This window comes from Eretmochelys imbricata, chromosome 8 (assembly GCF_965152235.1).
Source record: "Eretmochelys imbricata isolate rEreImb1 chromosome 8, rEreImb1.hap1, whole genome shotgun sequence".
Taxonomy (NCBI): domain Eukaryota; kingdom Metazoa; phylum Chordata; order Testudines; family Cheloniidae; genus Eretmochelys; species Eretmochelys imbricata.
The window spans coordinates 363,070-376,202 of record NC_135579.1 but is presented as its reverse complement, the minus strand read 5'-3'; the positions used below and the strand labels follow the sequence as shown (position 1 = coordinate 376,202).

Genomic DNA, 13,133 nt, shown 5'->3' with positions numbered 1-13,133 from the left:
ATATGCCTAGAGAGTCCAGCGGACATGGAGACATCTTCATCTCTTCACCTTAACTGTGTTGCAGCAGTGCCATCCAGTGGAACTGTTTCACCTAGCAGCAGCTTTGTGCTCCCCAGCCCTGCTCCCCCTGAACTTTCTTATGCAGTATCCCATTAGGCTTTACAGACAGCTTAAGAAGCTGGCCTTGTAAGACAGCATGGGATAGGCTAAACATCTCTTCCTTCCAAGCAAACACAGATGTGGAGCTGTGCTCAGAGTCAGGACACTACAAGAGTTTATTCCTATAATTGTTCTTAGTTCTAAAGGCTGTGCAGAAAGAAAGTTTGCGTACCTCAGAGCCAAAGGAAGATCTTTGGACTTTCTGTTGCTCCCAGATTGGCTGGGATAGATTGAAAGAAGTAAATGTGAACTCACCGAATCTTTCCTGCTCTTTGTGGGCCCTAGAGCTACTGCTTTTTGGGAGCAGAAGGAACAAGGTAGAAGCTACTGACAATGTGAATAGCAAACAAATTGTAACATTTTCTCATAGTTGGTAAATTCAAAATTCTAACACAGAAAAATAGCACAACACACCGTCCCCACCCTCAGGCCAATGCCATCTCCTCTATATCATGCCTTTTCTAATCTACACTGCAGGCTCTTTGGAGCTGGGACCATCTCTTACTTGGCTGTAAAGCAGTACACACTCCTCTACTGTATGGAGAATAATTGTGTTTCAATTAGCATAAGTATTTATTTGCCTGGGCCATTGTTTACCTCAAGGACAAGACAGCCTGTTTTATTATATACATTCTCAATGTTCATGCAAAATATAACTGGGACACATAAGGATTTCTAGCCCAGGGCTCCATCTAGCCCAGGCTCCTGTCAGAGAGTGCCCCGCCAGAAGCTTCAGGGGAAGGTGCAAAAAACCCCACAATGGACAATTTTGGAATAACCTGCCCCCAAGGAAGTTTATTCCTAACTTTGTGCCTTGAAGCAGGATTCATATTGCTCTTAACGGGATGTTCTCCTCATCCATATAAATGGTTAACTCCCCCTCTTTATAGGTGGGAATTTCAAACTTGTCTTTTCCCCAACATTCTAAATGGAGATAATGGTAGAAGTCAAAATCCTAGTGATCCAAGGAGGAAGCAAAGGTTTGCACATGTGATTTGATTAGCTGCTGTTCATCAATTCCTTAACTGACTGTATAAGGATAATAAGGATGCAGAAGAGATGTCATCTGACTGGTTAACATTGTTCCAGCCTTCAGTTTTAACCTTTTAGAGGCATAAAATAGAGGCTTACACATCACAGGACTTCTCAGCCAATCACAGGCCAGAATTTGGCATCTGTTTAGTCACCCAAGGGCTTCTGCCACAAGATGTTTTCATAATATCCTAATGGCACAGATGGGTGGGAGTCACCAGGCTGGAGGGACAGGGAGAGCTGTTCAAATCAAGCACTTTGGTATCTGTTTATTCTGTCACTAAAAAGAGACAATTAAATGCAAAACCTAGAGTAACAGTGAAGAGAAACACGGAGGTTCCTGCTAGAAGCAGGAGATGGAAAAAGAAGTCAAAGCTCAGGCTGTGACATACCTTGCTCTGCAATGGCTGGGCACAACATTGAGAGGCAGCCTAGAACCTGGCCCACTCTGTGCCTTCCATGTGAAGGAGGCCCCGTTTCCTTAAGGACTGCTGGGTCCACCCGGTTCATGCTCAGCCACAGTCTTTCTGAGATGCAGCATCAAGAATCAAGACCTTTTTAACCAGCCTTCCTGTAGCATTCGTTAGCATCTGAAATGGCTGTGGACAAAGCAGGTTCCCACTTTCCAGCCTCTGACTGTCACCAAGTGACACATTTCCAAGAGAAAAAAGGCCGTTGCTGTTCAAGGCAGAGCCCTTCCAAGCAGTGCCCACTCAAGGCTGCTGCCTTTGCCTTCACAACTTCATGAGGCGAGCGATTTGGTTGCGTCTCCTCCGGTCTCCAGCCCACAACTTGCTCTTGGTACGGAATTTCAGCAACTCTGCCTTGTAGTCCTGGTGGTGCATTGGACAGTAGTCCTGGGGTTCACATAGCTCCTGAGAAGAGAAGGGAAGTCATTATCCAACTAGAGCAAGGGAACCCTAGCCAGCCCATCTAGACAATTCGAATGGTGGGAGCTGGGGCTGCTGCATTCTCAGGGGTATGGCATTGTTTCTTCGGTTTCACCTCACTGGTAACCAACACCTACTAGTGGGCAGTGGGGCACAGTCTAGTGGTCCAAGCACAGCAATGGGACCAGGAACTCAGTTCTAATCCCACTGCTAACACCGACTTTTCTGATTTGCTGTGGCCTTGAGGCAAGTCAGCTCCATCTCAGGAGGTCTGAGGATCCTTATCCCCACCAGTTGGATGCCCTGCCATTACCATGTACTCAGGGAAGAACTCCTTGTAGCCTCCCTTCAGGATGTAGAGCTCGGGATAGTGCAGTGCCGGGTACTCATTCATGGCTCGATCTTCCTCCCTCAGATAGCGGCACCTTCAAAAGCGACACGTGGAGCTGAGTGCAACAGGCAGCACCAAGACTTATTTCAGCCAGGAGCACCCACCCCCTGCTAGCCATTGCCTCTTCCCAGCTCTGACCAGACCAGTCCTGCACTCACATCCTGGGGCCCCGTTCCGAGGAGAATTCACAGTGGAACACAAGGACAATGCGTTTCTGTGGGGTGGACGGGAACAGAGGCTTCTTCAGCAAGAACTCAAAGACATCTTCCTGCCTGTGAAAGTTCAGAGCCCCCTGCAGTGCAGAAAAGGGGGTGGGGTCATGGAGAAAGAAAGATCGATTCTCAGCAACAAATGGGGATATCGACAGCCAGGTGTGGCTCATCACAGACACCTGGTGCCCCTGCCCAGTTCCACCCCCTACTTCAGACCCTCCCCAGTTCCCTCACCTTTATGTGCCCCCCCAGATACTCATAGGGGTAGCGACAGTCGATGATGTAGAATGTCTCAATCAAGCTTTGGAATTCCCCAAAGAGAAGAGCAGCCACCTGTAAAGGATTGAACAATGAGGGGCAGCTTCCAGCTATACAACTTCCCCTTCTGAGACAGAACCGCTGCTCTTGCCAGGCCAGCAAGAGGCACAGGCTGTGTGCAGCAGGTCTCACTCAGTCCAAATACCAGAGAACATTCCAGTGACGTTTGTGGCTGGAATAGGGTGTGTCGAGTTATGCTCTAGTGCTAACAAGCTTTGAAGGCTGGATTAAGGAGTTTTTCTCCACATTCATGCAGTCAAGACTTGAACCAGGATTCACAAGCAGCAGCTTCAACAGGCAGGTCAAACAGCCCTCACCAAGCAGCTCTCAGGAGTGACACACAAGGATGTTGGAGGGGAGGGAGAGGCAGAGCTAGGGGCACAGGCATACTTGGGGTGGGAAAGGACACAGTTACAGACACAGGGGGAGGCCACTGCTCACAGTCTCCGGGGTGATGTATCTCAGATCCTGTTGTCTTCCTGTCACTGTCGGCAGCGCATACACCTAGAGAGACATTCTCAGTCCAGCTCAGAATCATAATAGCTGCAAGGCCCTTGCTCTTCTAGATTCTCAAACTCAGACTGGTTTCCACCCAAAAGGTACTGTGGTGACTCTCCTGGTATCTTCACCCCCCATCCACTCCTCCCACCCACATTCTCCATCCTCTGATTAAATTCATAACTGTTTCTTTGAGCACAGGATTCCTGTGTTTGCTGGGAGGTATTGCTCTCCGATCCTTGACTTACCTGCCACCTCCCTGGGGGCATCGGGATTTGATTTTGAATCAAAGATTGTTTAACATGTAGAAACCAAACCAGCTCCCTAGGAGTGTCTCTGGGGGTTACAGCTTAGGATTCTCATCTCACTGCTGTGCAGCAAGGAAAATAACCAGCTCTGCACATCAACATTAGGTGGCTCCTTCTCCCACGTCAAGGCATACCCCTTCTGAGAGCTGGGAGACCGCTCAAGGCACAGGTGGCTGGAAGAGACACAGACCTTAGAGAAGTCCCCGATGAGCTGTCGGAAGCCATAGTCCTGATCGAGAACTTTGACAATTTCCATGTCTGAGAGTGAGGCCGTCTTCTTCAGAGTTGCACCCTGCAACCAACCAGGCAGCCATTAGCAATACACAAGCCAACCAGTCCCTACTCTACTGTGTGGCTCTGCCCATGTGGGCTGGGCAACACCCGTCCTACAGTTTCCCTAAAGAAAAGGCTAGACTACCCCCTCCGAAGTCCCTGGCATAAGAGCGGCCAGACGGGGTCAGACCAAAGCTCCATCGAGCCCTGTGTCCTGTCTGCCGACAGTGGCCAGTCCCAGGTGCCCCAGGGGGAATGAACAGGACAAGTAATCATCAAGTGATCCATCCCCTATCGCCCATTCCCGGTTTCTGGCAAACAGAGGCTGGGGACACCATCCCTGCCCATCCTGGCTAGTAGCCATTGATGGACCTATCCTCCCTGAATTTATCTAGTTCCTTTCTGAACCCTGTTATAGTCTTGATCTTCACAACATCCTCTGGCAAAGAGTTCCACAGTGTGGAGACTGTGCGTTGTGTGAAGAAATACTTCCTTTTGTTTGTTTTAAACGTGCTGCCTATTTATTTCATTTGGTGACCCCCTAGTTCTTGTGTTATGAGAAGGGGTAAATAACACTTCCTTATTTACTTTCTCCACACCAGTCATGATTTTATAGACCTCTATCATATCCCCCCGCAGTCATCCCTTTTCCAAGGTCAAAAGTCCCAGTCCTATTAATTTCTCTTCATATGGAAGCTGTTCCATCCCCCTAATCATTTTTGTTGCCCTTTTCTGAACCTTTTCCAGTTCCAATAGATCTTTTTGAGATGGCGCAACCACATCCGCACACATTATTCAAGGTGTGGAATTTATAAAGAGGCAACATGATATTTTCTGCCCTATTATCTATCCCTTTCCTAATGATTCCCAGGTCTGGCTCCCTTACCTGCTCCAGCTCCTCATAGACAGGGCTGCGTCTCAGTTTCACCTTGACTGGAGTTTCATTGTCCTGGCATGTCACTATTCGCTTCAGCACCGGTCTGTCCAACTTCTCTGGCATGGACGGTGAGCGGTACAGGCGACTTCTGTTGATGGAGACCTGCTTGGAAACAGAGAAGAGGGGAAGAACAGGCAAGTCACAAGGGGGCACCATCTCCCCAGCTCAACACTTTCGGAGCAATGCTCCCTGCCTGGAAGCCTGGGTTGCAGAGGCCCATCTCTGTAAAGCCCCTTTGGAGCTGGAAGCAGAGCAGCTCCTCCTAGAATGGCAATAAGTGGATAGTGAGCAATGCCAGCCCTATTAGCACCCCCCAGTACAAGAAGGATTTTTGTCCTGCAGGATACAAGCTTTGCCCAGACACATGGGCGGGTCTGATTTAATGATGTATTAGTAGGTAAGCTCACTCACTTCACTGACATTGATGTCCTGTGTGAGGAGGGGTCCAGAGAGCAGGACAGCCATGCTGGAGGACAGGTTCCCAGCCACTGGTTTCTGGGGGGCAGAGAAACAGCATTAACCACAAGCACAACTCACCTGAAATCACTGTCAGGTATCCAGTGACCAAGAGTAACTTGTAACTATGTGCTGCTGTGCCCAGTGATGGAGAGAGGACACACTGCTAGGGATCTGCTAGCGTCCAGGAGGGCTGCTCACCACATCCCAGATAGCTCCACTCCTCCAGCTGTGGAAGGGGAGAGCTGAGCTTTGCATCTTCTCCCAGTGGAACTCAGGTTGCCAATACTTTGTCCAGCTAAACACTACCAAAGCTGCCCAGGTCCCTAGAAACATCCAGAATGCTCCCAAACACCTGCTGGCTCTCGGTAGCCTGTCAGTCCAGTCCAGGATAGACTCTGCAGTGTCTACTTCCCCAGCCTGTAAACTGCTCCATGAAGCACACAGTGGAGTACATGCAGGGCAGATGATGATTATGCCTGGCTCTTCTCACCTCCAGGTCTTCTTGTTCACTGGGGAAGAGCTCTTCAAAGCTGTCCAAGTTCTCTGCCATTCTGCATGGATGCAGGGCCACTGCAGCAATTGGGCTACCCAGATCTTTCACCTCACACTCCTCCAAGCCCCCTGCATCCTGACGGGGGGAGATGGAGTTAGAGTCCTGCAACAGTGCCTTGCTCCCACCCAGGAAAGCTGCACTGTAGATCCCAGACCTGCTCTGCCATGCTTTCCAGTGCCACTCACGGACAGTAATTCCTGATGGTGGAGAACCAGACTCCATATGGTCAGTCTGTTAACGAATCCCAGAGAGTACTGCCTAGAGCTGTTGCAGAGCAGACTTCCCTGACTGCCCCCAGTGTCAAACCAATACACAAACCTGTGACCTCTCTGATTCCTGCTCTCCACAGGACACAAGACTTCAGACAAGGCACAGACAGTGCCTCCCATCAGAAAAGGGAGATCTGACCCAGCCTGCTCCCCTCCTCCAAATTTCAGAGGAGGACCCATCCCCATCCCGCTCTGGCTATCACTGGCATTATCCTCTCCACACTTACGGTGTTAGGTCATTGGATACTGAGAAGCCTGAAGCATTAACTCACCAGCTGAGCTGTTGCTCTCTTTCGAAACAGCAGGGACCTAGGCATTTGCCACCCTGGACACTTAAAGCAGACACCCTCCTGAAAAAAGAGAAAGGGGAAGGGGCCTTTGGCTCAAAGCTGGCCACATCTGCTACCTCCAGGGTCAAGAGCCTAAGACAGTTTCAAACCTCCCCCAGCATTAAACAGGCACTGGACCTTGGTTAGGAGTAGATTCAGTACCGCAGTTAGTGGGGAAAGAGGAAAGGCGATTTGGGGATCCTACAGGATTCCCCCTTTCCATATTCAGTGCTTGGTAAGGATTCTGTGCTACAGAGCTGCGGAGCTGCTGACATGTGCTCCCATCTGTCACCACTTCCAGAAAAGGCCTGTGCAGCCCCCCCGACCCCATCCAGCAGGTACTTACATTTTCCTTGTTCAGGGAGCTGTCTGTCTCGTTGCCCTCTCGATGCATGGAGCCTGGGGAACTCGGTGTGCTGCATAATACCAGGGGCTACAGTGCACAGAAGGGATCGCTCACTGGGTCAATAGTAAGCATGAGCCCCAAAACCTGCAGTCAGTGTCCCACTGCATCTAGCCTCCTTACACCAGCCCACATCATTTTCTGGACCTGCTCAGGTGCCCCAACTCCTCCCAGTAACAAAATAACCTGTCTCCCAGCGAAGAGCAGTCACTTACCAGGAAAGATATTACATTCTGTCTCGGTGCCTCTCTGCAGGGAGAAAAACAGCCTGTCAGTGTGTCCTGGGTCCTGCTCTGCTCTCCAGCCTGCACATCCTCAGGGGGGACCCACCCACTTCAGTATGTCCCTGCAGAACTTATGCCGAATGACAATGCTCAGCACTAACACAGCACCTTGGTGACACTCAGCAGGCAGGACAGGATGATTATCCCATTTTATGGAAGGGACACTAAGTCTCAGAGAAACAGAATCTCGCCCCAGACCACATGGTGAGTCACTGGCAGAGCTGAGATTAGGACTCAGGGATCCTGCCCCTCATTTTACAGTTCATCCCTCCTATTTATGCTGAACAGGACATGGCTGGCCAGCTGCAAACTGTCTCTCTCATATTTCCAGATTCTTATGTAAAACTGAGTAAGAAATAATACCACACCCAATGCAACCGGTGCTCCCATGATGACCCTAAAAACCAATTTTCCACATCACAAAAAAACACTGCTTTGTCAGTAGGCTCAGAAGAGACTGAATTGTCCCCTTCAAAGGCCTTCAGGCCCAAACTCCACCTGACCAGGCTCAGGCAGGACTGAAACCAGAAAACATATGTACTACATGCAGCCAGTTAAAGACAATGCAGGGAGCCGCTCTAGGCAAGAACCTGCAGGCTGTCTATAATCAGCAGGAGGCTGCCTCGTGAGAAGAATACGTTGATGATTGTGTATGAGAGAAAACAGCCATTTCTGACAGCAGCCTAGCCACATGCACCACCTGGTCTGGAATGCCCCCTGCATGGGTGGGCAGGGCAGGGAAGCAATAAGCTCCCATCTAGGAAACGCTGAACAAACTTCAAAGATTGTTCTCTTGTGCATTGCAGTAGTGCCCAAAGGCCCTGCTTAGGCATCACTGCGCTGGTACTGCCCCGAAGAGCTCACAGTCTAATCTGAAACAGGGCTTGCCAAGCAAGCGTGCCAGACAGAGGACGGTGTGCATGTGCTGGGGGGATGGGATCCGATCCAACTCTAGCCCTGGGGCTGGAGGCTGCACAGTCATCCCGTTAATTTTACAAACTGCACTCAGCCTAGCTAGCTTTGCTGTCATTGGTCAGTGATCTTGTGCAGGGTCTCAGCAGAAGTGGTTCTTGAGGAAGGATTTGAAGGAGGAGAGACCAGTGACCTGTTGTACTAATTTAGATGGAATATGAGCTGAAGTTGTTAACATAACCCAGTCACTGTCCAACATTAAACTCTATTAAACAAGGTCTGGGGTTTGGTATACAGAGACCACAGCCTGCTTAGTACCATGGCAGACATATCATTAAAAATCCTTTTTAATCTTTTATTAAAGATGCAGAAAAGAAGGAAAGCAATTAAGGCATTTCAAATGTAATGTATTAAGTAAGGCTTTCATTTGAACATCCCTTGTTCCCTCTCCTGTTAGCTATAGGGAGTTATAGAAGGAAAAACACCCTCGTGTGACAGTCTATTTGATGGTATCAAAGATGAACTAGATAATACTTAGTCCGGCCATGAGTGCAGGGGATTAGACTAGATAACCTCTCGCGGTCCCGTTCAGGCCTATGATAATTACTGTCCTCTTTGGTAAGAGTGAAAAAGTTAGTTGAGATGAGCTGGAGCTGTTGTTGTTGCTACTTCTGTTAAAGTCCTAAACTGTCCCTTTGGGGAAAAGAAAAGAAGTTAGTGGAGATTAATGACAGCAGCAGCAGCTCCAGTTTAAATCCAATCTCGTTTCATCTCAGTTGGTTGTTGGGATTCAGCTGGAGCTGCTATGGGTGGCGATGTTGTCTGGCTCAGTCTGGTCAGGACATTGCTCAGGGTTAGGGTAACAGAGGCCCAGAAACCCAGGAGATGGTGGGGGTGACAGCCATGATGGCAAAGTTCGCTTCCATTTGTTCTTCCCTCTGTTCTTTCTTATTTTCTTCCCCAAATCTCTTTCTTTAAGGACCCTTAAAGGGAATGGTGGGTAAAATAGCTGTTGTAATAACTGGCCCTACAACTTTACCAACTATAAAAAGTATATGAAAGTTCTAAGATGTTACCTGCCATAACAGATGTTAATGAAAGTAGGTCAAATTGTTTTCAGTAATGAATGTTTATTATTTAGTCCACTAGTTAGGGCTAGTTTCTGACATGCCAATTTTGGTTACTTACTTTCTGGTTCCACATCATCAGTTTACCAAGCATGATTTTAACATAGTCCTTGAGTTATATCAAAGTTGCCTTTTTGTTTAGACTAATTCAGTTTTTCTGTCTCCCTTTTGTATCTTGTCCCATTAACATTTGTTGTTATAGGTTAGTCACATATTATGAACATATATATACTTATTACAGTTGAGCTAACAATTAAGAGTAAATTTATAGGCCTAATTATTACAACAGGCCTTCAGATTTACTCAGAGATCTTTTTGACTTGACCTTGCTTCTCTTTTCGCATGTAAGCACTGCAATGCAGATACATAACAGAAATGGTGCCTGCCTGACCATGCTGGAGACTGAAGCAGTCTAGCCACAGAAGAAGGTACTGTATGGGCAGCTGCAGCACAGAACTTCACTTCACCCTCTCGCACGCCTCAATCATATTTTGGAAGGATCCCATCAAAGGGAATTCAATTACTGTGGCCCATTTAGTCCTTGGTCTGTCCATTGAGCCTGCTGACAAAGCGGTGTTTTTTTTGTGATATGAAAACCTCTGAATTAGGAACTGGGCTGAGTTGGTTTAAAAAACACACAATGCTCATTTCACATGAAAACCAGAGCCACAGAATAGAAACTACTTTTGGTTACTACTAACGGTAGCCAGATCTGAACAGCTGATTGGAGGTGAAGGAGTCCATATTATTACTGACCCTCTCTGTAAATGAATGGTGGTTATGATTAAATAGAGCTCAAAAGGAGAAGGAGTGCAAAGACTCAGCAGCTGGAAAGGAAAGGTTTGTATGACATGGCACATGGCACACTCCATCTAGAACCTAAATATTAAGACTCTTTGCTTAACTGCACAGTATCTTCCAGCCATGAGTCACTCACATTTTACAAAGATAAGACGACTATCTGGGCAGAACAGGAAAGATCCCTGCTACTTTTGAGGGAAAATCTCTTCCTCAGCCCAAGCCTGGTATGTATTGCCATTTCAGAGCATATCATTCTTCATCTGATCTGGCTCATTAACAGGAACTACAGATACTGTGGTGATGGGTGCTCATAGAAGAGCCCTGATATACAGAACTTACAGCCCATGCGGAGGTCCTGATGAGTCCACTCGACCTACAGCTGAAGAGAGATAAATCAGCAAAACACAGTGGGCATGAGCATGGAGCATAAACTAGGAGCAATTATGGTAAATGAAGAAAAGGCATCAAGAGTCTCCTGTGGCCAACATGCTATGACTACCCAAGATGGGAGATTAGACAGAAACGGATAATGGTAGGCGGAATATCAGGAACACCTCCTAGTGAGGAGACCCAGGCTGTGGAATGGTTTCCAGGAAGTAACTGGAGACATTTCAAACTACAGTGGAAAAAATTCTAGAAATTATATGGCAGGGCTCAGTACTGCACAGTCCCAAGGGATGGATGAGACAAACTTGAAGATTTTGAGATTCACAAAACTAGTAAAGCAGCATTTGCTGCTGATTTAACTTGTTCAAGGAAGACAATATTTGTAACCTTCATTTTTAAGGCAGAGTGAGACGGGGGATGTGCTCCACTAATATTGCTGATGTGTTGCTACAGCATCCCTAGATTTATGTAAACAGTAAAGACAAATTATCCCATGTGCCGATGCTTTCCATGCGTTGGCAACAGCCGTTAGAGACCAGTTCAAGGGAGCATGCTAAGAGAATAGCTACAACAGCCAATCTTTTCACTATAAGGATGGAAGAGTCCTTTCCACCTGGCTAGGCTGTGAAGTCTAGTCCTTGTGGAAGCTGGGCTCATTTTGGACTGTCTCATATTGAAGGGGTGTACAGCTGGAGCTGAGGATTCTGAGAGTCTTGGCACCATTATTAACAATTACAAACACTGACGGTTGGAAATAGCCAGTCAGGTGAGCTGCAGCTACTACCTATACTACGCAAAATGTGCTTGTTTTACTTGTCTTCATCTACCCACAACCCGTCCATCTGTTTAATCCACCTGTTGCATCTTTTCATAATCCCATAACGAGAGAGTTCTCAGGAACTCTCTTATTACTTATTTAACACCACATAGCAAAATGAGGTACTGGTCCTTGATTGGGACCCCTAGGTAGGCATTCTTGCAATACAAAACAAATAACAAACAACAATAATAATGGGAAGGAGCCGAGCTGGCTGACAGTACTAGCTGTTACCAAAGATGTTCTTTTGGGTCTTGCCACCAGCGTAATAGCAAGCAATAAAACTAGGGCTAAGGCTCAATTTTGTCCCAGCCAGTCAGCTCTTACCAGCCATGTCTGGGGAATGGGTGAAATTGAAGGTGGGCGTCTCCTCACCACCGCTGAGATCAGACAGATCTAGACAGCACTTTGGTGTGTCCCTGCAACAACACATCAAAATCCAAAGTATCAGGGGATGGGGGAAATTGTGACATTTTTGTAAATCAGCATGTAGACATCAAGGTATGAGACTGCACTGGATCCAACAGCAGGATCTCCGTCAGGACTCTTTTCTGCATCATGCACCCACTTTACCTTCCCCAGCCCTATCAGAGCCTGAGTTTTGTGAAAAAAGAAAAGGAGTACTTGTGGCACCTTAGAGACTAACCAATTTATTTGAGCATGAGCTTTCGTGAGCTACAGCTCACTTCATCAGATGCATACCGTGGAAACTGCAGCAGACTTTATATATACACAGAGAATATGAAACAATACCTCCTCCCACCCCACTGTCCTGCTGGTAATAGCTTATCTAAAGTAATCTTCAGGTTAGGCCATTTCCAGCACAAATCCAGGTTTTCTCACCCTCCACCCCCCCACACAAATTCACTCTCCTGCTGGTGATAGCCCATCCAAAGTGACAACTCTTTACACAATGTGCATGATAATGAAGTTAAGTAAATGTGAGCCATTTTGGGAGGTCTTGAGGGTGCCTTTATAAAAAGATGGATCCTTTCAGCCTGGGATGGCTCCTCGGGCTCCAGACAGGTTTAGTGGCCATGCTATTCACACCAAGAGACTTTTTTTTTTTAAAAATGAGAAGCCCTCCCAGAGTTTCTTGCAGGAACGGTACTAGGACAGAGAGTTTTATAGTCCTTTTGGTTCCTTTTGAGCAGGCCTTGCAGACATCACAACCTTTAGACTAAAGTGGTTTTCAACACAATGATGCAAACACTAAACAGCAAGAAAATCCTAAATTTAGGCCTGAATTTATCAACCCTCCCCCCAGGCATCAAGAGCAAACTGCTGACCCAATCCCTGTCGTAGGAGCTCTAGTGGGTGTGCACATCCTGACTCAAGCTGAGCAAAGAGACTCTCTTACCCCCCAGCTTCTTTCCCAATGCGACTTGCACTACTTGCGCCCCTCGCCCTGCTCTGGGGAGATCAGAAGCACGATTCGGTCTCTGCCTGCTGGGCAGCCTGAGCGGCAGGCGGACGAAACGCCCGCGGAATTCAGCAAAACACCAAGCGGAGCCTGTGCACGGCCCGGCTCGGCTAGGGGGCGCTCGCCGGCAGGGCGGGCGCATGGCAGACTTCGGTCCCGTCAGGGCGGAGGCCGAGCCCGTCCCCCGGCACCGCACTGGTCCCTGGGTCTGTTGCGCACCCCAGCGGCCAGGCCGGGGATTCTCCCCGCGCGGCCCCAGCGCCCGCGGCGGCGAGGCGGGATTTACCCAGCCACGGTGCTGAGGTTCCTAAAGCCCCGAGCGAGGTCGGTGACCGGGGTGCGGGGCGGCTC

At 48.2% G+C, this 13,133-nt stretch overlaps 1 protein-coding gene across 1 annotated transcript; it reads right to left on the bottom strand.

The window, feature by feature from the left end:
* Positions 1 to 804: 804 nt before the first annotated feature.
* CDC25C (cell division cycle 25C) lies at positions 805 to 12,854 on the bottom strand. Its single transcript, XM_077823956.1, has 15 exons — positions 12,720 to 12,854; positions 11,687 to 11,778; positions 10,495 to 10,534; positions 7,247 to 7,280; positions 6,975 to 7,061; positions 6,572 to 6,649; positions 5,968 to 6,105; positions 5,430 to 5,513; positions 4,968 to 5,120; positions 3,999 to 4,100; positions 3,444 to 3,506; positions 2,919 to 3,017; positions 2,631 to 2,764; positions 2,395 to 2,506; positions 805 to 2,066 (listed from the first exon to the last, which is right to left on the bottom strand). Exons 2-15 carry the CDS (start codon positions 11,691 to 11,693, stop codon positions 1,926 to 1,928), a joined length of 1,272 nt encoding a protein of 423 aa, XP_077680082.1. The 5' UTR covers positions 11,694 to 11,778; positions 12,720 to 12,854; the 3' UTR covers positions 805 to 1,925.
* Positions 12,855 to 13,133: the final 279 nt, after the last annotated feature.

What these genes read in the sequence shown, in the direction of transcription:
- CDC25C (XM_077823956.1), bottom strand. An exon ending in AGGACATCAATGTCAGTGAA is followed by an intron (nt 5,121 to 5,429) that starts GTGAGTGAGCTT and finishes GTTTCCAAGCAG; the next exon opens with GTCTCCATCAACAGAAGTCG. An exon ending in ATCTGGGGGGGCACATAAAG is followed by an intron (nt 2,765 to 2,918) that starts GTGAGGGAACTG and finishes TCTGCACTGCAG; the next exon opens with GGGGCTCTGAACTTTCACAG.